Below are 25,771 nucleotides of genomic sequence, written 5' to 3'. Positions count from 1 at the left end.
CGCACAGTAAGCTTCTGTAGGCAGGAGACGTCTCCTCCGTTCCCACGGATTGCTTAACTAATCCTATTAGTACCTTGCTACTACAGGGCTGATCGTAATACATTGTCATAAACAGTGTTCCAACTAACATTGAACGACGCAAAGCATGGTAAAACTACATTACTCTTTCCAACTCGGTTTATAGATATAAAGACCCTGTCTCCCCGAAAATAAGACCTAACCTGAAAATTTGGCGGAACGCCTCCTCCCACCAAGGTCTACCTGGATCACCCGCGCGAGTCAGGAGGTGAGGCTGAGGAGCCTGACGCCGAGAGAGGCCCGGAAGGAGAAGACACGAAACCAGGCCTTCTCGGCGGTGGCTCCTCGCCTCTGGAACAATCTCCCTCCGGCGATTTGTGCGGCCCCCACGCTGGGCACCTTTAAAACCCAATTAAAAACATGGCTGTTTATTCAGGCCTTCCCTCCAGCCAACTCTTGATTTTTTTCTTACTTTTCCTTTTTATCTTTACTGCTGTTCTTGTTTGATTATTATGTATTTGTCTATGTTTTATTATTTGATTTTATATTTGGAAGCCGCCTAGAGTGGTCCGGTGGGCCAGATAGGCGGGGTATAAATTAAATAAATAAATAAATAAATAAATAAATAAATAAATAAATAAATAAAATAAGCCCTAGTAGGATTTTTCAGGATGCTCCTAATATAAGCTCTACCCCCCCCCCAAAATAAGCCCCAGTTAAGTGAAACCCCTTGTGCAGCATTGGGTAGCAACCAGAAGAAGGTGACATGACTGTCTTTGAATAAATATAGATTCTTGTACATGAAAAAAAAACACCTGAAAATAAGCCCTAATGCATTTTTGGAGCAAAAATTAATATAAGACCCTGTCTTATTTTCGGGGAAACAGGGTGTATATATCTTATTTTCGGGGAAACAGGGTGTATATATCTTATTTTCGGGGAAACAGGGTGTATATATATTATTTTCGGGAAACAGGGTATATATATATTATTTTTGGGGAAACAGGGTACATTTATATCTTATTTTCAGATAAACAGGGTGTATATATCTTATTTTCGGGGAAACAGGGTGTATATATCTTATTTTCGGGGAAACAGGGTATATATATATCATTTTCGGGAAAATAGGGTATATATATATATCTTATTTTCGGGGAAACAGGGTGTATATATTTATAAACCAAGTTGGAAAGAGCAATGTAATTTTACCGTGCCTTGCGTCTTGCAATATTAGTTGGAACACTGTATATCCCCCCTGTTCCCCCAACAAAATATATATCAAAAATATGTATATACAGCTCTCCTCCTCCTCCTCCCTTACCCACTTGGCCGTAGTCCCAGAGCCGTCCTCTGCTGCCCGGGAAACCAGCCGCCCCGACGGCGGGCAAAGGGGACGGAGGGAGGGCTTCCTTCTCTCCCGCGCCAGGCGCTTCCGCGGCGGCGCAGCTACGCGCCCATTGACCCTCGGAACGGGACCGCCGAGGAGAAAGGAGGAGGAGGCGGGCCTCATCATCAGCCCGCGCCCGTTCACATGACCTCCGAAGCTCTCATGTGACGCAAGGCAAGAGGAAACCCCGGGTCCCCCTTTTGGGCCTCGATGGCTGCTGGCGGGGTTGGCTTGGCGAGTCTCTCCCGTGCCCTCCGCGCTCGCGTCGTCCCCTCTTTTTGGGGCGGGCGCGTCCCCCACCCGGCGTGCCAAATCCGCCGGCTCCGCGCCGGCCTCCCTGTCCTGACCAGCGGCTTGCTTTGCGGGTCCTCCTCCTTCGGCGTCGGGAACGAGCAATAAAAGAAGGAGTCCTCTTTGTTTTTCCTGCTCCCTGCGGGTGCCCAGCCTTTGCAGTGAGGAAGGGCCGTCCAAAAAAATAAAAAATAAAAAAACAGGGTAAGGATGGGGCGCTGGGGAAGCGGGTGACAAAAATATAACAAGAGTGTGCATGTTGTCTTTTGCAAAACGCTTTGCAAAAAGGGGCAGTGGTGGATGTAGGATAAACCTACAAGGGTCCTCACCCCAGAATATCTGGTGGCATCATCTTACTCCAGTAATGAAGCCGACTGTGGAGTCCGGTACTCTTTGTGTGTTTGTGTGTGTGTGTGTGTGTGTGTTTAAGCATCTAGCCTTAAAAAAGAGTTTTAGAGAAGACTCGAAAAGAGAATGCTCCAGTATGGATTTGGATAATTTGCTCTGCTTTTTTTTAATGGGTTCCCCGCAGCTACCCTTGTAGGTGGGAAATGAATGTAGGATAGGTGAATTTTAAAAAGGATTTAATCTGAGCTGAGAGTAAGGCTACCATTTCTTCGCCTACTTTCTTGGCAAAAGTTCCATGGTCATTTAAGAAAACATGGTGCAATGTCAACATGCACAACCCAAATGAGTTTTTGCAGTGGTGATATGGAAGTGACAACATTTGCATTTTTATCATGCAGCCACTGAAGCCTTTAATTTGTTCGCAGTAGCAGCGTGCTACAGGTGATAGTTGTAAGGAAAAGGATGCACTTGTGCATGTGCAGAGTGTTGTTTTTCTTTCCTCACGGACAAATGGCAACAGCCTTTGTTCCATCTGCAAGACAGCCACTAGATGAAATGAATATAGAGGGGTGTGGATGAAAGCATGCCACCTGGTATAACTTTTCTTTACAGTTAAGTATAAGACTGTTTCTTTCTGGCCCAGACCAAAAGGTCTTTCTAGCTTTGCACTTTGTTTCCTACAGGTGCTAAGCAGATGTTTTTGTGAAGGTTCAAAATTCAGGCTTGAAAGTAATAATCTTCCTATAGTTTCTCTCCAACACATTAATTTTCAAAGGCACCGAGCAGGAATCATAGTAAGGCAGAGGTCTTTACCTACCTTGCCACTTGATGTCCTTTTAAAACAGGAAATATTGTCAGATGATAGATAGAAGAGTCCCTTGAAGATTTGTCTTAGGGACTGCCTGAATTTGGAGAGAGAAGACCAGGCTATGGAGGAAGGAAATGAGCTGTGTAGTGGCTACATGGTGAGCGTGAAAGAGTCTCGTTGAATCCAGTGCAGACCATTACAGCTTGATGTGATAGATCCAAGTACCGGAGAAGCCATGTCAGTGCCGGATGAGAGGAGAGGAAGTTGCTTAACTTTATGACAAAAAGGGAAGTATTTGTGAAAACTGAGCCAGGAAGATCGAAGGGTGCTGAGCCTGCAGAGTCTAATTTGGGAAATTACTAGTTGTCTTAAATAACTTATGTTTTAAAATTATTTTATACAGCTTTGCAATCCGTCCTGAGATCCTTTGATAGAGGGTGGGCTGTAAATGTTTTACATTTTAAAAAATACTAACCTTATGGACAAAATCTTCAAGGTTCATGTGTTTAGAACTATGGTTCTCTGTCTTTAGTATCTTCTTTCCCAGCAATCATTCCATCAATGAACTTGGGTCCTACCAGAAAAGGACAGAAAAGCACTTTTTCTAAGAAGGACATTTGTATGCTTATGGATGTAGAGTATTGTTATTCTGTTTATCACTCAGTACATTGTTAGGCAGGAGGAGGCAGGGATTAGGGGCAAGGCAAGTGTCTACATTAGCTTTTGTTGTTTAGTCGTTAAGTCTCGTCCAATTCTTCATGACCCCATGGACCAGAGCACGCCAGCCCCCCTTGTCTTCCACTGCCTCCCAGAGTTGGGTCAAATTCTTGTTGGTAGCTTCAGTGACACTGTCCAACCCTCTCGTCCTCTGTCGTCCCCTTCTCCTCTTGCCTTCACACTTTCCCAACATCAGGGTCTTTTCCAGGGAATCTTCTCTTCTCATGAGATGACCAAAGTATTGGAGCCTCAGCTTCAGGATCTGTCCTTCCAGTGAGCACTCAGGGTTCATTTCCTTCAAAATGGATAGGTTTCTTCTCCTTGCAGTCCAGGGGACTCTCAAGAGTCTCCTCCAGCACCACAACTCAAAAGCATCAATTCTTCGGCGGTCAGCCTTCTTTATGGTCCAGCTGTCACTTACATACATCACTACTGGAAAAACCATAGCTTTGACTATGCGGACCTTTGTCGGCAAGGTGAGGTCTCTGCTTTTTAAGATTCTGTCTAGGTTTGTCATCGCTTTCCTCCCAAGAAGCAGGCATCTTTTAATTTTGTAGCTGCTGTCACCATCTGCAGTGATCATGGAGCCCGAGAAGGTAAAATCTGTCACTGTCTCCTATTTGCCAGGAGGTGATGGGACCAGTGGCCATGATCCTAGTTTGTTTGTTTTTTATGTTGGGCTTCAGACCATTTTTGGCACTCTCCTCTTTCACCCTCATTAAGCGGTTCTTTAATTCCTCCTCACTTTCTGCCATCAGAGTGGTTTCATCTGCATATCTGAGGTTGTTGGCTATGCAGCTAGTAGCAACATTAGCTACTAGCATGCTAAAAGACCATGATTCGATAATCCCTGGAGGTAGGGCTGCTAGAAGATGGTCTCTTGTGAGATGGCATGGGAATTGCAGGTCCATTCTTGGTCATTGTCCTGAAAGACCTTTGTCACCTCCACCTTGTCCGTAGACTGTTTCTAGGTCTCACCCGTTTTATAAGTCTATTGACAACCATTGATTCATAGCAGCTCTGTGAGGTAAGTCACTGTTCTTCCTGTTTTATACTTCTGAGCTTGAGAACGAAATGTCAACCAAGTCATATAGTGATATGAGTTGATCGGAAGTTAAAACTAAATGTTTTGTGTCCTTGTCCCGGAGAGAAGAAAATTTTGTCTAATGGGCAGTTCATTTTATTCTTCATCTGGTGCTCTGGAGTTGGAGCTTTATATTTTGACCTCTGCTTTAATGGGTAATCAAGCTCCATGCAGGAACTGGTGCATTAAATAACAATGTGTGGGCCGTCAGTTACTTTATCCACTGGAGCACATTTATGTTGAAGTGGTTCTCTATGAGAGGGCTGCCTCTGGCATCCCAAGCATGCCGACTGGCTGGCTGGCTGATCTCTCCTGGAACCTTCTGGAAGGCCTATGGATGTGGCAACCGCCAGACCTCAAGCTGGAACTTGGGTCATTCAGCCCACCCAAGAGCAGGAGACAGCTGCAGGGAATAAGATGCACCAGGAGGACAAGTGAGAGCTGGGCTTTGTAGCCATTTAGGGGCTGTAAAGGTTGAAAGGAGAGGCCCAAGCCTGAGGTGGGTGTCAGCCAAGAAGGTTGACACCAGGGACTCGGAGAAGGAGGAATACAGGGGTGACACCGAAGAGGAGCTTGCACCCTCTTACTTGGCCAAGGACCACTTTCAATGTGTCTTCTGAAGAGACCCACAGACTGGAGTCCTAGTGGAGCTGCAAATCTCAAAGGGCCCTTTCTACCCCGTGACCCCAACAACAGCCACCAACATGCTTGGCCTGCCACCAGCTAGCTCTTCTTCCACCCCTCCAAACACAGTAGAGGCACTGGAGATGCCAGCGCCAATGCCATCACCAACACCTCCAGTCCCTCTAGGAGGGGTCAGTCTGAACACAGATCTAGAGTCAGCAAAGAACTACAAGCCCTCCCTGAAAGGGGCAAGGGGTCAAAGCTGTTTCTGGGAGCTGTTGGCTGCTCCCTGGTGCCTGTTCCACCTGACCCCAGTAAAGGTAACTGGAGGTCCAGAAAAAACTGAGCCAATGAGGGGACTGAAATTTGGTCGCTCAAAGACAGGATAGTGAGGGGTTGGTGTTGGGGAAAACCTGGCTGTAGCCTCCGATTTCTTTCCAATGAAGGCAGAGTTATAGCCCAGGGATATCTGAATGGAGGAACGGTTGCCCTCCTCCCCTAATGATAGAGAGGGCAGTGATGATCATAGTTTCCCAAGTTTATTTCACCGAGAAGAACGTGCATCAATTCTACTGGCAGCTTAAGAAGCAGAGTCTGAAAATGTAGCACTTTTGGGGGGGCTTGAAATTCACAGAACCTCCAGCCAGTGGACATGCAGGTTAGGGAATTGTGGTCTCAATTAGACTTTTCCAAGATCTGTTAAGAAGTGCATGTTTTTTACATCTAAAAAAATGTTGAATGTTTTGCCTCCAGATGTTTCTCAGCCTTAATTTATGATGTGGAGTCCCATGACAATGTATTTTTGAAAGTGTCTTTAAAAGAGCAGTTGTCACGTTAGAAATGATTGTTGGAAGGGAGAAATGGAACCCATTATAGAATGTGAACACAAAAATACACAGTTTAATAAATCCTTTCTGGTTGATCATTTTCAGATACATGAATGGAGGACCTGGCAAAGCATCCTTCATCAGATAGCCTTCATCAGAGGTAGAAAATACAGGCTTTGATTAAAGAGACACTGTTGGACAGCCACCCTCTGCTTCACCATGCTTGACTTCTTAGCTGAGAATAATAACTGTGGGCAGGCAATTCTTAGGATTGTTTCTTGTGGAAATGCGATAATTGCGGAATTCCTCAGACTCTCCGAGTTCATTCCAGGTGTGTTCCGGCTCAAAGACAAGGCTGATCAACAGAAGTATGGTGATATCATATTTGATTTCAGCTATTTCAAGGTAAGAAATTAACTTTCTCCAAGTGCTCTTTAAGCATCTTGTTCCATACTAGGTTGTTTTTCCATATGATTCGAAAAAGCAATTTTTGAAAGAATATCAAGTTAAATGATTTGTTCCTAACCAGCTAAAGTTAATTATTCCCTCTGTTTCTAACGTTCAGAAGAGTGAGTCCTCTGTAATCAAAGCATCAGCATCCCTACCTAAGAAGGAGTTTTTGGCAAGCTAAAGGAAACTGAAAGGTTTACAAATTCCAGTCCAACACTTTCATTTATTGCATATTAATATTAGTTTTATGGGCAGTTCATTTCTAATCATATACTCATCTTAGGCCAGATTATAGCTAAGATTACTATTTCAGACAGACTTTGAGAGGAAATGGATGTTTTCTGGTTTTATCAAGTGTATCAGCTTCTGCATATTTGCATTCTACACTGCTCCACTTCAGCATTTAGTCCAGAAGTGGACAAAGTACCATTGTCCAGATGTTGGTGGACCAGATCTTCCATCAGTCCTAGTCAACATGGCTATTGGGGACGGTGTTTAGAACACTGGTCCCCAACTTTGGGCCTCCAGATGTTCTTGGACTACAACTCCCAGAAGGCTTCACCACCACCTCTGCTGGCCAGGATTTCTTGGAGTTGAAGTCCAAGAACATCTGGAGGCCCAAGGTTGGGGACCACTGCTTTAGAGGATTGTGGTTTTTCCTCGTTCATCTTTTGGGCTGTAACTTGGAGGTTAAAGTCACAATCTCAGTGGTTATGCCATACTTAATGCTTTCAAAATGATGGTGATAACAACATTCAGAATCTTAGAATGGCAAACCCAAGGAATAGATCTCTCACATTAAAAAAGTGACTTGTAATTTATTGGTTATAGCTGACAGTTTAAATTATACACCCATATTTTTTCTAAATATGAGGAACCTTTGGTTGTTCCTACAATCTGTGTGTGAGAGGGAGAGAGAGAAAGATACAGTATATATAACCAAGAAACTGGAATAATTGGTTTATTTCAGCTACCTTATCATGAATTCCCAAATAATTCTACACAGAGGTAAGCCCTTTTGCCTTAAATGGAACTTGCTCCACGCTAATGTGAGTATATAAACGTAAGCAAATATAGACCACATTGAATCCCTTTTGAGAAAGTGTGTATGGGATTTTGCTATTAATATCTTTTTCATCATGGCTCCAGGATTTTAAACACTGCTTTAGCCCATTCACAACCCCACTGCATATGATTAAAATCATTTATTCCAGAAATATTTTTAAGGCTGTTGCCAGTACTTTTTCTGCCTGTCTGCCATGCTATTACAAAATCACAGAATTCAAAACTTGGATGTTCAGAATGCAATATTCCTCTTTTTCTCCTTTTTTCATTAGGTTATCTTAAAATTACTATTATTATTTCCTCTGCCCAGGGACCTGAGGCTTGCGAAGGAAGGTTGGAAGCTAAACCAGAACTCCAGGATCTAGATGACGAATTTCGTGAAAACAACATTGAAATCTTGACAAGATTTTATCAAGCCTTCCAAAGTGTCCATAAATATATAGTTGATTTAAACCGGTAATTGATTACAGTCGCTTTTAATAATTTTGGTCTCTGTATTCCTGTCTCAGTCTTTCTTCTAAGACATCGTTTGTGTTTATACCAGTATTGTACAATGGCATCCACACTCTGTCAAATCATGCTTAAGTGTGAGTCAGCGAAAGAATTGCAAGAGTTACAAACAGTGACCTAGTTTTTTTTAAAAAAGCATGAGCAGCATTAAATTTCAGATGCTGAGGATAACAACAGTATTTTATGAGCTGGATGACACCTGCCTTGATGGCAATACATATGCAAAGAATCTGGGGCCCTAGTAGACCAGAAGCTAGACACTGTATAAGTCAACAGTATGATATGCTGGCAGAAAAAGCCACTGCAATTCTAGTATACATCAGCAGGGGTCAGTGTCCTGGTCAAGGAAACTGTTAGTATCAATCTGTTCTCCTTGCCAGACTTCACCTAGAGTCTTATGTCTTATTTCTCTAGAATTTAAAGAGTGCATTGCCTAGTTGGAATGTATCCAGAGAAGGGCAGTCCGGGCAATAAAGGGCTTGGAAACCAGGCCTGTGAGGAGCAGCTGAGGAAGCTTGCATGTTTAGGTTGGAGAATATGTGAAGGCCTGCCCTATAGAATAAAATAGGGCTTATTACCAGAAGCTACTCATGTATAGAAAGAACCAGCTCTTTGCATGAACAACAGTCTCTCCGGTCCACTGAATTTTCCAAATCAAGATACACTTAAGAAAAAACTATTCTGTATCCACGACAAGTGCACTTTCTTTATTATTACTGCTTCAGATATTATTTTTTTCATCATATGTAGGTATCTGGATGACCTCAATGAAGGAGTTTATATTCAGCAAACCTTGGAAACGGTGCTGCTTAATGAGGATGGGAAACAGCTGTTGGTAAGCACTTGGCATTCTGTGTCTCTGCTGAATTTTGGACCACAGTCCCACGGATGCTTAGTTGGGTAGGAGCTCCGTTGAACTCAATAGGAATATTGATTGATTGATTGATTTGATTTGATTTGATTTGATTTGATTTGTACCCCGCCCATCTGGTCCACAAGACCACTCTAGGCGGCTTCCAACATAACGCAAAATAGTGAAATAACAGAAGATATGACATAAATTATACAATAACAGATGCAAATAGAAGAACAGAATAAGAGATAAATAAAGGAAAAATGAGAAGAAAGAATCAAGTATTGACTGGAGGGAATTTATTTCCCTATAAATGTGCACCAGATGGCTCTATATATGTAAATAATTTAAGATTCTTGCAGGAGAGTGTTTTTTCCCCCTGCTCATCCCCTCTTCTTTTTTAAAAAAAATTTAATTTTAGAAACCCCTTGAAATGCCTTAAGGGACCCAGATTGTTGGGAGAGTCATGTGTCTCTGTTCCGTCTCTGCCTGAGAATCATGAGCACTGGAGGTTCACCTGCTAAAAATGTCTCTGCGTCCAGAGGGGTGACAGGTCACTTCCAGGAGATGAATCTTTTCTTGGGAGCAGACCTTCTTTGTAAAATCCTCTCCCAGAGGGATTCTTCTTGTGGTATTTTTGCTAGTCTTTTGGTGCCAAGTGAGCACTTCTTATCTTTGACATCTTTCGAAGTTGGTTTCATGGACATGCTTTTGGTGGGGATAAAGAACATGCAGCCGTCCCATAAGCTCTAGTGGAGGATTGTGGGAATTGCAGTCCAACAGCATCTGAAGGGTCACCGTCGTCCACCCTGGTTTACAGCTAGAGGCTGTGTGTGTGTGTTTTTAATATTGGAGCATTCATTTTTTGTTGCATTAATGCATGATTTGCTGCGTGGCAAATGAGGGGGCCGTCACGAAGATACATGAGGGCCCCCTCCCCCATCTATGTACCCTAGTTTTGTCGCCACCATGGATGTTCGGCAGCTGCCCCAGAGTTCCTGCCGAAATTTTGTGTTAAGCACTGCAAGTTTTTTATGAAGACGTAGAGTTTGCTTCCATTCTAGAAGAGAGGTGTAAACACGGCTCGGGTGCTGCAGCCGAACTTCAGTGGTGTGGCAAAGCTTGGAACATTGGGTGTGAATGCTAATTCTGTGTTTTTAAGTATTACATGTGGGGTAATGGTTTCCTTAAAGTTTTAAAATGAAAGCATTTAATTTGCTGAATTAACTTTATTCATTTATTAGTTTTAAAATACACAGCTGGGTTTACCGGAGAATAATGTATAGGTTCTCCCAAGGTAGCCGGCTCAAGGTTGACTCAGCCTTCCATCCTTCCGAGGTCGGTAAAATGAGTGCCCAGCTTGCTGGGGGGCCAATGTGTAGCCTGTATAATTAAAAATTGTAAACCGCCCGGAGAGTGTTTGTAGCACTATGGGGCGGTATATAAGTCCAATAAATAAATAAATAAATGGCCCCTTCTAAGTGGAGGACAAGAGAGGACTGATCACTTTAGGATTCACTTTGGATTCCCCCCCCCCCCCCGAGAGTCTTCGGGATCCCTCACACAATTACCGTGGAGTCTCAACTTACAGTCGGCTCCACTTACGTACTTTTCGACCTACTGACTTCTCCGGTCGCAAAATTTAACTTCGACTTGCAGCCGGAGAATCGATCTACGGACCAGAAGGGGGAATTTGGCACTTTCCCCGCCTCCCCCTTCCAGTCCGTAGGCCGTGCCTCTGGATGCCTTGCAGGGCTTCTCCGCCACCATGGGAGGCATCTCGGAGGTCCCCGCCGCCGCCGATAGTGCTTTGGAGCCACTATCGGTGGCAGGGGGGGGACCTCAGAGATGCCTTTCATGGCGGCGGAGAAGCCCTGCAAAGCATCCAGAGTTCCCCTGCGCTGCTGCCACTGCTGGAAGCCGAGCTGCGCAGGGCAATCCCAGCCATGCTCCTGGAAGTCCGAGCATGGTGCCGGGCAGTCCCAGCCATGCTCGGAGTCCAAGCATGGCCGGGATCGCCCGGCTTTGCTCCCAGCGGCGGCAGCAGCAGGGTGGGGGGCCTCCGGATGCCTTCCGAGGTCTCAAAAGGCTTTCCCCCCAACATTGGAGGAAACCCTTTGAGACCTCCAAAGGCTCCCAGCAGCGGCGGTGGCGGCAGCGGGGGGGGCTCCGGATGCCTTCCATTGCTTCACCACCTAGAAGGCATCAGGAGGTCCCCCACCGCCGCTACTGGGAGCTGCGCCACGCCGGGCAAACCCAGCCATGCTCGGACTCCCAGGACTCCCGGCGCGGCTTGGCTCCCAGCAGTGGCAGCGGCGCGGGAACCTCCGGAGGCCTTCCCCGCCACCATGGGAGGCCTCTTGGATGTCCCCCCTGCCGCCGATAGTGTGTGTGTGGGGGTGTTTCTTGGGCGGGTTACGGATTAATGTGTTTTCAATGCATTTCTATGGGGAATGCGTTTTCAACTTGAGGACTTTTCAATCTACGACGTTCCAATACGGATTAATTCCGTAGGTCGAGACCTCACTGTAGCTAAGTGGGAAGGGTGACACCAGCTAATATACATTAAAACTATTAAAACTGGATTTCTCAAGTCCCATTTCAGTATCGTACAGTGTCCATATATATACTTTGACCCTTGTAACCATTATTATCAATGAACTTCTCTTTATTTTGTTTGGATAGTGCGAGGCCCTTTACTTATACGGTGTCATGTTGTTGGTGATCGACCAGAAAATTGAAGGGGAGGTCCGGGAAAGGATGCTTGTTTCCTACTATAGATACAGGTACCTATGGCTCTTGTAACCATTCTTGACGTTGAGTGTTAACACCCCTGGAGAACATCTGTTCTGCTAAGAATATTGTCGTGCCTAAGACCATCTAGTGTTATGTCACTCTTTGGCCAAAGACGCTCAAAGTTGTGTGTGACTGTATTAAAATTTGTAGTAAGAATCGATTGAATGATTGCAATAACATGTGTTAACACTAATTCTCAAAATTAAGGTACTTAAGATTTGTGATTAGAGAGTTAGTTTATCAGCAGCATTGATGCAGAAAACTAAGTTATTAAAAGCCTGATGGAGAAGAGTGACCTTAAATGTCCATTTTCTAGAAAAGGAGGGTGTAAAAGTCAGATGTACCATATTTTTCCGTGTATAAGACGCCTCCATCCCCACTTTTCTAACCCAAAATTAAGAAATCTAAGTGGGGCTTAGCAAGTGGAGGGGAAAACAGGGATCAAAGCCCTGCAGGATCACTTTGATCCCTGCTTTCCCCTCCACTTGTTTTTATTCTCCTCAGCTTATTTCCGTGTATAAGACTACCATCAATTTTTAGTCTAAAGATTTTAGACAAAAGTATAGTCTTATACATGGAAAAATACGGTATTTCCTCAGATAGGAAGCTCCACCTGCCATGTGCTAGGACTAAGAAGCCCCTGACCTGTAAACTCCCCTAATCTGATTTTTGTTAATGGCGGAGCATCCAACAGAGAGCCCTAGAAAGACCTCAGAGAAAGGACTTGAACTAGAAAGTGCTGGGCTTACATTTTGACTTGTGTGGCAAAATGGTGGGAAACTTCTGTTTTTGATTTGCAATTTGCAGAATATGTACAGCTGGTAATGGTCCTCAGAGACTGTGGCAGTTGTGCTCCTGAAAAGTAACTTTTCCAAGCCCTATCACTATGGCATATTGAATGTATTTTAGCGTGCATCTTTTCAAAGAGTTTCCTGCATTCGCTTCTGAGTTTGCATTGTTCTTTGCCCAGTTCCTCCTTCTGAAGTTTTCTTTCCCCATTTGTGGTCTAGCGCTGCCCGCTCTGCGGACTCCAACATAGATGATATATGCAAGCTGTTTCGGAGCACCGGCTATTCAAGCCAGCCTGGAGCAAAGAGGCCCCCAAATTATCCTGAGAGTTACTTCAGCAGGGTCCCCATTAATGAAACCTACATCAGCATGGTCATCGGCCGCCTGAGATCAGATGATATCTATAACCAGGTGAGTCACCGCAGGCCATAGGTTGATGGGGAGGAGAGGGAGTGCCACGAACCCCATATCCCTTGTTTATGAGCCCCTCACGAAGGCCCACAGGTGTGTTCCCTTTATGCTGCCACCATTGGATTATCTGAATCCACGATATCATTAACGTATGACTGCACACTTGACTTGTCAACAAACAAAATGTATTTATTGAAGTGATTAGTATTAGAAATCTTTCAGGTAATCAAAGTTCATTGGTCTTAGCTTATTAGTTCCCTCATTACTTTGTTTCTTTTTGTTTACAGTTTCATAAACACATCCCCAACCTATCTTTTCCTAGCCAGTTCCTTTTGTCTCCTCATCAATTCCATAACCAGTTCCTATCTCATCCCTATCTCACTCCTATTTCTATCTGATTCCTCTCTGATCCCTGTCTGACTGCTCCTCCTTCAGCCAAACCTCTCCAGCTCTCTCCTAGGCTCGTGCAAATAAACTCTTGAATATGAGTGGCAGGAATGACAGGGCCAATCGCCATAGGGAGCATGGATGTCCATTCCTTCATTTTGCTGTGCTCCTCCATTACAATATTTTGCAGTACAGTAGGACTGCTGTATCCACAGGTTCAGTAACCATGGGTTCACTTATCCACTGCCTGAAAATATTAACCTTTAAAACCCAGCAATATATGTTTCCAAGATGTATTACCAGAACTGGCTGCTAAAGGAAACCCAGGACTATGATATATACTGCATCTAGGAGTGACCTGGACTCACAAAGAGAGTATGGCTCAATAAGAAGTTGATGGCATACACCAAGATCCAGGTCTATAGAGCCTGTGTCCTGAGCACACTCCTGTACTGCAGTGAGTCCTGGACCCTTTGTGCATGGCAGGAGACGAAGCTGAACACGTTCCATATGCATTGTCTCCGACACATTTTTGGTATCACCTGGCAGGACAAAGTTCTCAATAGAGTAGTCCTAGAACGAGCTGGAATTTTTAGTGTGTATACATTACTGGAACAGCGACGTCAACGTTGGTTTGGGCACGTCATGAGAATGGCTGACAGTCAGATTCCAAAAGATCTCCTGTATGGAGAATTAGTGCAGGGAAAGCACCCAGAGGGAGACCACAGCTGCGATACAAGGATATCTGCAGGCGGGATCTTAAGGCCTTAGGAATGAACCTCAACAGGGGTTAAGCCTGGAGGCAGGCGTTGCATCACAACCTCTTCCAATTTGAAGAGACCCTTGTCCAGCAGGCCGAGGCAAAGAGGCAGTCCTGAAACCAGAAAAATCGGAGCTGGACGGGATGGATTGTATTTGTCTTCAGTGTGGAAGGGATTGTCATTCTCGAATTGGTCTTCTCAACCACACTAGAAGCTGTTCCAGGTCCTCCATACAGAGCATGTTACTATAGTCTCTCGAGACTGAAGGATGCCTATACTAGGAGTGACCGTATCCATGATTTCCATCATCTATGGGGGAGGGATGCTTGGAACTACCACCCCTGCAGATACCATGGTCCAGCTGGACCTCTTTCCTCCTCATCCTGCTTCTACTGCATCCTGCCTTTTGTAGGTGTCCGCATATCCATTACCAGAGCACCGCAGCACCGCCCTCGCTACTCAGGCTGCCATGTTGTATGTGACACTTTATTTCGAGGCGTCCATTCTTCACACGCAACAAGCAAAAATGAGAGAAATCGTGGATAAATATTTTCCAGACAACTGGGTGAGTGTTTATGACCATTGTTATTGTTGTGGCTTGAAGTGAGAAGATAATATTAAAATAAATAAGAAGGTGCACACGCAAAAAAAGTGGGGAGCACCTTTCTTGCCCGTCTTTTTCTCAGACGCTTTTGTGCATTTAATTACCACACTGTTGAAAACAAAAGAAGGCAAATTAATGGTCATGGAAGCATTAAAAAGTTTTAAGTAGTGGCCCTGCCAAGTTGGAAAGGTTGCCCTCTGCCATTCTCCCCATACCCATGCCCTACTAAGCAATCCTCTAGTCTGCTTTCTCCATACCGCTATCTCGGTTACTTATCACCCACCCTCTTTCTTAGTTGAGAGGAATAAGTTGACCTTTTTGTCCACAGGCAGCCTGCAATCCAAGCAGTTTTGGGTCACTTGTCCTGAAATGTTGAGTTAGGCACCTGTCGTCCCAGCTGCTCAACAATCGCAAACAACCCCTACCTCTCTCTTATTAAAAAAATTTTTGGAAGAAGTTGTATGATGTACTCTACAACTTTTTAGCCATTCTAGTTGGCACTTCGAAGACCCTGTAGTCTCAAAAAGTACAATTTCTGAGCTCTGGGCTACATTCACCGCAAACATTTCAGAATGTCTTGATTCCAAACCAGTGCTTTGCTTTCTGTTCACAGGTTGTTAGCATTTACATGGGAATCACTGTCAATCTAGCAGAAGCTTGGGAGCCTTACAGAGCTGCAAAGACTGCACTGAACTACACGTTGGATCTTTCAAATGTTAAGGAACAGGTAGACAAACAGCCTGTAAAGATTTGCATGAAAAGTCAAAGTGGGATTTTGTTCGGAATAGTATGTCTACAAAGCTTCCTGCCATCCAGGATGGCCAGATGATGAGAACTGTAAGAAGACACAACTAGAGTATACTGCCTTGGAGGTGGTTGGGGTTTAAGAATGAGCACTGTCAAAAAAAAGCCATACCATTTTTAAATTCAAGTTATATAAATAAGTTTTTATAAACTGTTCACATCACTGAAAGTCTTGCCCTCGGGTGTCTCTGCATAGCCTATTTGTGATCTTTTTGATTTCTGTCTTCAAAGGCGAGCAGGTATGCTGCCGTCATGGCACGTGTTCACACCCAGGTGCAGCAGTTTCTGAAGGAAGGCTACCTGAGAGAGGAACTGGTTCTTGACCACATCCCCAAGCTGCTGAACTGCTTAAGGGACTGCAATGTGGCGATCCGGTGGCTGATGCTTCATACAGCAGACTTGGGTAATCCTTTGTCTTCGATGGGGACTCTGCATTTCCTCTCAGTTTAGAAGCAACTCACAAAAATAGTAGGGAGAAATGTCCTGGGTTGTTTCAGACTTGGTCATTCTTCCAGTAAACCCAATGAAATAAAAAAGGTTTCAATTATTCATTATGTATAGATTTCCGTTATTAAATATGAACCAGTGTGGAACCAACACACTGAAAAGAGCAACAGATGAGAGAAATTGCAAGCAAAGCCAGCAGTAAAATAGTTAAAGCATCTGAAGTCAGAGGTGTCATAAAACATAATAATGCCAGACATTTAAAAACAAGATGGAAACAGGGGAGTCATGTAAAATTTCATTGAACAGCAATAGTAATAGTAATAATAATAATAATAATAATAATAATAATAATAATAATAATAATAATAATAATAATAATAATAATAATAATAATAATAATAATAAGTTGTCGTTGTCGTTGTCGTTGTCGTTGTTGTTGTTGTTGTTGTTGTTGTTATTATTATTATTATTATTATTATTATTATTATTATTATTATTATTATTATTAAAAAACAGGCTGTAAAAGGCTTTTCAAAATAGACAACATGTGCTGCAGGGAGGGGTTAAGACAAACCTCCCCAAGATGGGTGTTCCAAATTCTATGTTGTGTTACATGAATGACTGAGAAGGAAATGAAATTGCGCCAGCCGAAGTAGGTGAAACACATATTATATCTGTACAGATAACCCTTATTATTTAGAACCTCAAATGTGAAGAGGGCTGAATGTATAACCACACAACCCAGGCTTCTCATAATGAATTGAAAGCTCTGGAACAAGATGGTGGTTAAATTCAGCTGAACACAACAACTCATCTCAACATAATTAGAAACCTTGTGCCATGTTCTTCCATTCTTCCTGTTTGTTGTCAAGGCGGTGATCCAAATAACAAGCGCCTGCGTCAAATAAAGGACCAAGTTCTGACAGATTCCAAGTATAACCCTAAGACCCTTTTCCAGCTTCTCCTGGATACAGCTCAGTTTGAATTCATCTTGAAAGAGGTAAAAATATCAACAGACATTTTATGCCCTCTGGAATATCTCCCTAAATGAAACAGAGCTACAACAAATGGTCTTTGTTGAAGTTTCCCCACTGCACCTCTTTGCCTTGCCAAAGAAGGAAAACCACTTTTTCATTTAAAGAGGGTTGCCACTTCGGCACATGGTGGCAGCGTCAAAGAAACCTCTGACTCTTTAGCCTTTTCCTCCTGTTTTTAGCATAGACCTGGGAAATCTTTGAAACTATGCCAGTTCCTAAGATGGAAATTTTGTAGTTAGGATAGGGCTTTCTGTTCTAAACTAAGAAGATCTTACCTTTCTGTGTTAGATGTTCAAGCAAATGCTTTCCGAAAAACAAGCAAAATGGGAAAGCTACAGAAAAGAAGGTTCGGAAAGGATGGCTGAATTGGCTGATGTCTTTTCTGGTGTTAAACCTCTAACAAGAGTGGAGAAAAATGGTAGGTTGACATATATTTATAATAGGTTCGGTCTATTGTTTATTTCTCATCCCTCATACATTGTAGAGGTAAGGTGATGGTGACCTACTGCATATGGAGCCAGATAGCAGTTTCTAGGCCCACATTGGTTTGCTGTATCTGGCAGTTCAGCGTTGTAACCACTACACCAAATGCTGATCAAATACAGTTTCATATTTTTATATATTATTGTGAGACTTGTTGATTGGGGGACCAAGCCTCCCGTGAGTTGACATGGTTTTGACTCCTGAAGAACACAGAAAGCTAAAAAACATTTCTCCTTTTCTTACAGAAAACCTACAAGCCTGGTTCAGGGAAATCTCCAAACAAATAATGTCTCTAAATTATGATGACTCTACCGCAGCGGGCAGGAAGACTGTGCAGTTAATACAGGCTTTGGAGGAGGTAAGACGGTCAGCTTTGGAATATTCATAAAGCTAGAAAATGTGTGCTGCTTATATACCACCTCATAGCACTTAAAGCACTCTCTGGGTGGTTTACAATTTTATTATCCAGACTACACATTGCACCCCACCCACCCCTGGGAAGCTGGGTTTTCAATTTACCAACCTTGAAAGAATGAAAGTTTAAATTAACCTCAAGACGACGATCTGGGATTAAACCTGGATTGTGCACAGAGTTTGGGCTACACAACTGCAGTTTAATCCCTGCACCACAAGGCTCCTATTCATACTATTTAGCACATAAGTTCTTTTGTAGACCTGAGCAACTGTGTTCATGAGACCATACTACAAAACCTACATCATCAAGGAGCTATCCATCAGCACATCCTCTGATATTCTGGAGACTTGTTGATATATTTTTATTTCATGATCTGTCCTATTTTTCCTCCAGAGCAAGAGTGCAGGTCCTGTGTCCAAATCGAGCCTCTCCTTGTGTCCTCTGTTGCTTCTTAAAGAGTCACAGGGAACCCTTTAGATCAGGGATTCCAAACCTTGGGCCTCCAGATGTTCTTGGACTTCAGCTCCCAGAAATCCTGTCCAGCAGAGGTGGGGGTGAAGGCTTCTGGGAGTTGCAGTCCAAGAACATCTGGAGGCCCAAGGTTGGGGACCCCTACTTTAGATCGTCTAGTAGTGGATACTGTCTTGGGTGCTAGCTTTTTGCTGTTACGTCCACACTACCCCTGGGATGTTGTCTGTAAGAATTTTTCTGAAGTTGAGTTTGCTTCCTGGGTTGAAAGCAGTAGTGTATCCTGTTGCCAAGGATCTGTATATGCTCTTCTCCCACCGTCCACCCCATCATTTACTTAGTAGCACAAGATTTGGCCATGACCACATGAGGTAGGAGGTCTCCTGCCTTGGGCAGGGGGTGGAACTAAAAAAAGGGACTCCAAGGTCCCTTCTAACCCTAGGACGATTCTGTGATTCACCCCAGTGAGCTGCTTTGCTGAGCAGTAGCCTGAACTTGGCCTCAGCTGAGCCGACTTAGTCCAGTGTCCCCAACAACAGGGCAGGAGTCATAGCATTATCATGGAATAATGGAAGGGGTCTGTAAGGCCATTGAGTCTATTCCCCTCCTGCCTTCCACTGCCTCCCGGAGTTGGGTCAAATTCATGTTGGTTGCTTCGGTGACACTGTCCAACCATCTCATCCTCTGTCGTCCCCTTCTCCTCTTGCCTTCACACTTTCCCAACATCAGGATCTTTTCCAGGGAGTCTTCTCTTCTCATGAGATGGCCAAAGTACTGGAGCCTCAGCTTCAGGATCTATCCTTCCAGTGAGCACTCAGGGTTGATTTCCTTTAGAACGGATAGGTTTGTTCTCTTTGCAGTCCAGGGGACCCTCAAGAGTCTCCTCCAGCACCACAATTCAAAAGCATCAATCATCAAGAATATAATATGCAACAAATTGGTTATCTGATTATACTAAAGTTTCCTATTCAGCCCAATCATGTAATTGATATAGTAAGTACACCATGGAAAGTACATTTATATAGAGCTAGCATAGTATAGTGTAGCAATGAAGGGGCTACTAAACTGATCTTTGGGGAATCGAGGATCAGCTCCCCATGTAACTTCACTGGGTGACCTTATCACTTCCTCTCAGCCCGGGCTAACTCACAAGATTGTTGTGATGGCTGTGGAGGAGAGAGGGACATGTATACCACCTTGAACTCACTGGAGGAAATGTGAACTATAAACGTATATAAGGTTCAATAAATAAATGAATAATCGACCACCAGGTTCCAAAGTTTTTGAACAGCTTAACATTTAATGTCATGCCAAGGTTGGATTTCTTTACGAAATATGCAAAGTTTAAATCCTCTGTGGGATTGAGTGGGTTCCCTTAACTCTTACATGCAGGTTCAAGAGTTTCACCAGCTGGAAACCAACCTGCAAGTTTGCCAGTTCCTGGCCGACTCTCGTAAGTTTCTCCATCAGATGATCCGCACCATCAACATCAAGGAAGAGGTTTTGATCACCATGCAGATAGTCGGTGATCTTTCGTACGCTTGGCAACTCATCGACAGGTATGTCTGTCCTGGCTAGATTTATGGAGCACAAAGGGATCAAAAGGGGATCTTTATAATGCTCTGATCCTTCGTCCAGATAGCATATAGCATATTTCTGGTGTTCTTTTGGTTGGGACCCTCAACATGTTGTTGGATGGCAACTCCCGTGGGTCCTAGCCAGAGCTGTTTTGCACGTCACCACCGTAGGTTTCAATGGAAGGAGGCAGAGACCCTTGGGGAGATCTACATACAGTTCTCCTCTTCAGACCAAACAGGATCCTGGAGAGCAGCACTAGGTTATTTGGTCCCGTTAAGCAAGGAAGGAAACAAAAGCCAGTCTTCAGCTACCAAGCTTTGCAGGTCCTTAATGTCATCTGGAGGCTGGAAGAGACCCTGTGGATCATCAACTTTAGCCCCTGTCAAGGAGGCCCAGTCAAACTGGCCCTGCAGCCAGATGCCTACACCACTGAACCATCCAGCAATTCACATCCCTGTTCCATACCGAAGAGAGCCCTGAATCCTGTATGCTCCTCTCTGTGCATCAGATAACAAGGACGTGTACCATTAGAAATGTAGAAACATAGAAGGCTGCCTTAAACTGTGTTGGGCATTTTCTGCATCTAGTCCAGTATGGTCCGCTTTGGCTGGCAGAGGCACTCCCAACGTCTCTGGAAGACCTCTCTCACAGCGCCTGCCACCTAATCTATTGAACTGGAGTTGCTCTGAGATGAACGTGGGACCTTTTCCACACAAAGCAGGTGCTCTGCCACAGAACTGCATTTCCTTGCTAAACATCTCTTCTGTCTTTCCCTTCCTTGAAACATGTGGAACACATGAACAGTTTCCTAACTTTGAGAAAGAAAGGTTCCGCCCTAACTTTCTCATTGATGGATTGGATTTTTATACACAGGCATTTGTTTATCTGCATGGAGAAGCTGGTTCTCGCCTTCCACAGTGAGAGGATGATGCAGCCATATTTACCTCCTTCATGGGAACTTGATCCTGGAACAATGACTTCAGAGACTATAGTCCTGCTTGTAATTTCTCTGTTTTCTTTTCTTTCTTTTCTTTTTTTCTTCCAGTTTCACTTCAATCATGCAGGAAAGCATAAGAGCCACCCCATCTATGGTAACCAAACTCAGAGCCACGTTTTTAAAGGTTAGTAGGTCAATAAAACTGATACCAGGTAGACATTTTACATAACCCAGTCCATTTATTTCTGCATAGCACCATCACCTCACTTTGAAGTCAAAAGTTTCCCTTAACGATATTTACATTTTGGTGTCTAAACGAGAGTGTGGGGTGTGTGTGTTTCCCATTGAAATGAGAGAAAAGTCCAGAAATGAAGGGTATGTTTCAAGCACTAGATTCTCAAAATTTTTCAATTGTACTCTGTTACATACAGCACTGATGTTACCTGTCTGTCATGGGTTTGGAGGGAAAGTTCCATCCTATGGGGAGTGGAAGGCGGGACATCAGGAGGAGGGGCTGTACTGTATATATATGTGGAGCGTGTGTGGAGAAGGAGGAGAAGCTGGAGGAGAGCTGAGAGAAGAAGCTTGAGTGGGAGTCTGTGTGTCAGTCAGGGTACTACTGTGTGTCAGTCAGTACCAACCTGATAGGTTCAGGTGTCTGTATGGTTAGCCAGAACTGATAGGTTCAGGGTCTGTGCTTCAAGTTAAGTGTTCTGTGTGAACCAAACTGGGTGCATGTATGAATGAGACTAAGCCACGTTACTATATCTTATTCACTTGATCCTTTTATTTTTCCCTGTGTGTTATTTAATAAACCTTGTTCTTTTATTTGTTAAAAATCCATCCCTGGTCTGTGTGACTTCTTATAGGGAATGGTTGGTGGCAGCTTAGTGAAACTGTGGCATATCCCAGTAGGTCTGGGGTTGTCACATACTCTGACCCCATTCCAGATCTGTTCTAGATGAAAGCATTGATCCCTCTTTTTTTTAATTTTCCCAGAAAAAAGTTGTGAGTGGGACTTGGAAAATGTATGTTTTCAACTACAGCTCCCAGAATCCCCTAGCCAGCATTGCTGTGTTGATTGCAGATTTCTGGGAACTGTAATCCCAAAGATAATTTTTCAATGTTCTGGCTTCTCAGAGCTGTTTACATTTTCGTAGCCCCTTTCGATCAGCATGTCTCGCTGCGTAACAACACAAATCCTTCTCCTTTCTGATTTTAGTTGGCTTCAGCCCTTGATATGCCACTGCTTCGTATCAATCAAGCCAACAGCCCTGATCTTCTTAGTGTGTCGCAATATTATTCTGGTGAACTGGTGTCCTATGTGAGAAAAGTAAGACCTTCCTCGAAATCCTTCTGCGAATTTGTTTACTCGTTTGTTACTTATTTCCCTTCAAGGAAAGGGAATTTATTTATCGACCTTGCAAAAATATATATTTTTTTCCTTTTCTTTTGGAGAAAAGGTTTTGCAGATCATTCCCGAAAGCATGTTTACCTCCCTCCTGAAGATTATAAAGCTACAGACCCATGACATCGTTGAAGTGCCTACCCGTTTGGACAAAGACAAATTGCGGGATTATGCTCAGCTCGGGCCACGATATGAGGTACTTCTTGATTTAAGAGCTTCAAGGGGGACCTTCTAAACATTCATACAGATTAAGATGGGTCCTTTTTGCTGTTGGACCCTGGGAGCTGAATTCCCAAACAGTGACTACTGGATGAGAGGTTGATCATACCTCCAGGGGTGGCTTACAAATTTGGGTGTTCTACAGAGTAAGGTAAAGGTTCCCCTTGACATTTTTAGTCCAGTCATGTCCGACTCTATTTATTTATTCAATTTATTTATTCAATTTATATGCCGCCCACACTACCCAGAGGTCCTCTAGGGGGCAGTGCCCATCCCATTTTTAAGCTGTAGAGCCAGCGCTTGTCCGAAGACAGTTTTCGTTGCCACATGACCAGTGTGACTAAGGAACGTCGTTTTACCTTCTCACCATGGTGGTACCTATTTATCTACTTGCATTTACATGCTTTCAAACTGCTAGGTTGGCGAGGAGCTGGGACAAGCGACGGGAGCTCACTCCATTGCATGGATTCGATTTTACGATGGCTGGTCTTCTGACCCTGCAGCACAGAGGCTTCTGCAGTTTAGCCCGCAGCACCACCACGTCACCCTAGCCTAGCAAGTAGCAAACATGGAGATGTTCCAGACTGTAATTGATATGTAGATGGAGAGGAGAGTTCCTTAGCCATGACTTGATTTCCTAGCCCACATCACTGTAATTGCTGCCTCATTTATCGGACAACCCAACTTCTTCTCTTCCTCTTCTCAAAGGTTGCTAAACTAACACATGCCATCTCGATTTTCACGGAAGGCATCCTGATGATGAAAACGACCTTGGTTGGCATCATCAAGGTAAGGTCCCTTGTTTCAGCAAGCTGAACCACAAAGAAGCAAGCCAACTCTTATCTCCCAGGCTTCATGTGTAAAGGAATAGCAGCACTATAACCCCGAGACACACACACACCCATATACTCAGACTTATTGTAGATTTATGGATGTCTCGAAAGCAGGTGTATTTGCCACCCAGGTATCCAGAATCCTTTCTGTATCACTGTTCCTGGGATTAAAACTGGGATATTAGCACGCAAGACATGTTGCTTGTAGGCTAGAATCTTTGCCTAACACATCACCCCTCACACCTGGTGTTGTCTAGGTATACCTGACGCTAGCTTCCATCATTCCAAACTACCCTGAGTTGGCTTTGCTGTCTGAGTATCCTGGGAATTGTAATCTGTAACACATCTGGAAAGTGCTAGGTTAGGGAAGGCACTTATAATCTGAAATTTTTCTATGTGTGGAGGTGTGCACTGTCCTGTTCCTAGAACTGATGCTTTTATCCAGAATGGATCACTTAGAAATGTTGCTAAAATAGTTCAGCAGGTTTAGGTACAGTGGTGCCTTGCATTATGACGTTAATCCGTTCCAACGAAATCGCTGTAGAACGAAAACGCCATAATGCGAAAATAAAAAGTGTGTTCCAGTGGGCTGGAATGTGTTCCAGTGGGCTGGAAACTCACCGTCCAGCGAAGATCCTCCATAGGGCAGCCATTTTTCGTGGCTGTCTTGCGAGGAATCCGTCCCAGAAAGCAGCGGGGAGCCATTTTATTTACCTGGTGGCCATTTTGAAACCACCGATCAGCTGGAGGAAAATCGTCATTTTGCGAAGAATCGGTTCCCGAAGCAGGGAACCGATCATCGCAAAGCAAAAAAAAAACATTCAGACCATTGTTTTGCAATCGCAAAAAGATCGTCATAATGCGGTTTCGTCATAATGCAGGGCAATCGTAAAGCGAGGCACCACTGTATTTGACTACAGAGCCAAAGGTCAGACGTTTGATTCCCCATCGTGCCTTCTGGAAGAAGGGCTTGTCTGTTTAGCCTTGGTCCCAGAGTGGCCCCAGAAGAAAGAGTCTGGAAAACCACTTCTGAGTACTTTCTATCTGGACAACTTTGGAAAGGGTCACCATAAGTTGAATTTGATTTGGCCAACACACAGTTATGATCTTTACTGCCAGATACCTTGATGGTGGAACTGGTTCCTAAGAGGTGTCACAGTGGTTCCATCTTCGTTGAACTTCTGACAGGCCACCCAAACTGTATTATGTCTAGCTTTTGGCTTTTAAGAAATGTATTTTATATAACTTTCCAAAATCTGTATTGAGGTGACATCTTTCTGAGTCAACCAGAAAGGTACACAGAAGTGTGTAGAGGCACAAAGAAATGCACAGGCTTTTGTGAGGAGACTCTCTTCATCAGGTGAGATGTTAAAAGGGAAGAAGGGAGAGAAGTGAAAGTGGAGGAGGATACAATATGACCACCCCTATCCATGGGATCAGTATCTGCTGATTTGCTTATCTGCTTTCTTAAAAGTACTAAATAAAAATAACCCCAAAATATGTATTTATATGTATTTCTACTGTTTATTTACCAGAACTGGACACTAGGGGGGGACAAAGACCACGCAATGTATAGCGTTCAATACTTCCGCATTTCGGACCAATTCCCCCATGGATACCACATTCCTACGATGACTCAAAAGCAGAGTCTTTATTGCCTGCATTTTGTTTCTTGTAGCAGGCTAAAGAACTAGGAAACAAGTTGTGCAAATGTATGTTTTTTTTAAAAAAACAACTGCGTATTTGTGTGCCTCTTTCAACTTTTTTTGTAACTATTTGATCAGCCTGTAAAGCTATTGACATGGATTTCAGATTTTTTTTTTTTAAAAAAAAATTATTTTATTATTATTATTATTATTGGCCACACAGCTATCACTGCTTTTGATTATGTGTTTTGTTTGTATATTGGTTTGGAGAGTCCTGTTGGGTAGGAAAGCTATTACTATACAAGTAAAAATTAAGATTAAAAGCAGGAAGAAAGCTGGCGTAAATCCAACATATACAGGTATCATCATCTCTTAAAACAATTCTGTGCAAGGTCCCTTGTATTTGACTTTCCACGGAGTTAGGCAGCCGTTGTATTTGCAATTGTAGAGGGGGGAGAGGTCCTTAGGTTTGATTTTATTTTCATTTGTAGACCTGACTTCTCTCTGGCATGTCTCTTTCCCACTTAGGTAGACCCAAAGCAGCTTCTGGAAGACGGGATAAGGAAAGAGCTGGTAAAACGGGTGGCCCTCGCTCTGCACCGAGGACTCACTTTCAACCCCAAAGCCAAGGTGCCAAACAAAAAACCCTCCCCAATTTTGCCCCTTTTGATCTTTGCTTGGCCTCAGCTGGCTGTGATGGAATGCATTACCTGTAGGGGCTGTTCGGTTAAAACAGAGAAGGCCATTGTCTCTCAGGCACTCCAGG

At 43.7% G+C, this 25,771-nt stretch overlaps 1 protein-coding gene across 1 annotated transcript in view; it reads left to right on the top strand.

Moving 5' to 3' along the window:
• The first annotated feature begins 1,737 nt into the window (after positions 1-1,737).
• WASHC5 (WASH complex subunit 5) overlaps positions 1,738-25,771 on the top strand; it is a 39,850-nt gene continuing 15,816 nt past the window's right edge. The window contains exons 1-18 of the mRNA XM_072999324.2: positions 1,738-1,900; positions 6,210-6,509; positions 7,930-8,075; positions 8,880-8,964; positions 11,668-11,768; positions 12,789-12,978; positions 14,539-14,691; positions 15,344-15,457; positions 15,766-15,937; positions 16,854-16,981; positions 17,307-17,436; positions 17,747-17,859; positions 19,777-19,943; positions 21,008-21,083; positions 22,122-22,232; positions 22,363-22,503; positions 23,235-23,315; positions 25,534-25,635. Coding sequence (XP_072855425.2) covers positions 6,324-6,509; positions 7,930-8,075; positions 8,880-8,964; positions 11,668-11,768; positions 12,789-12,978; positions 14,539-14,691; positions 15,344-15,457; positions 15,766-15,937; positions 16,854-16,981; positions 17,307-17,436; positions 17,747-17,859; positions 19,777-19,943; positions 21,008-21,083; positions 22,122-22,232; positions 22,363-22,503; positions 23,235-23,315; positions 25,534-25,635 — 2,196 coding nt within the window. The 5' untranslated portion in view covers positions 1,738-1,900; positions 6,210-6,323. The remainder of the gene's footprint in view (positions 1,901-6,209; positions 6,510-7,929; positions 8,076-8,879; positions 8,965-11,667; positions 11,769-12,788; positions 12,979-14,538; positions 14,692-15,343; positions 15,458-15,765; positions 15,938-16,853; positions 16,982-17,306; positions 17,437-17,746; positions 17,860-19,776; positions 19,944-21,007; positions 21,084-22,121; positions 22,233-22,362; positions 22,504-23,234; positions 23,316-25,533; positions 25,636-25,771) is intronic.

The sequence above is a fragment of the Pogona vitticeps genome, chromosome 4, assembly GCF_051106095.1.
Source record: "Pogona vitticeps strain Pit_001003342236 chromosome 4, PviZW2.1, whole genome shotgun sequence".
Taxonomy (NCBI): Eukaryota; Metazoa; Chordata; class Lepidosauria; order Squamata; family Agamidae; genus Pogona; species Pogona vitticeps.
Note: the sequence above shows the minus strand (reverse complement) of the source record. Positions and strands in the feature narration are given on the sequence as shown.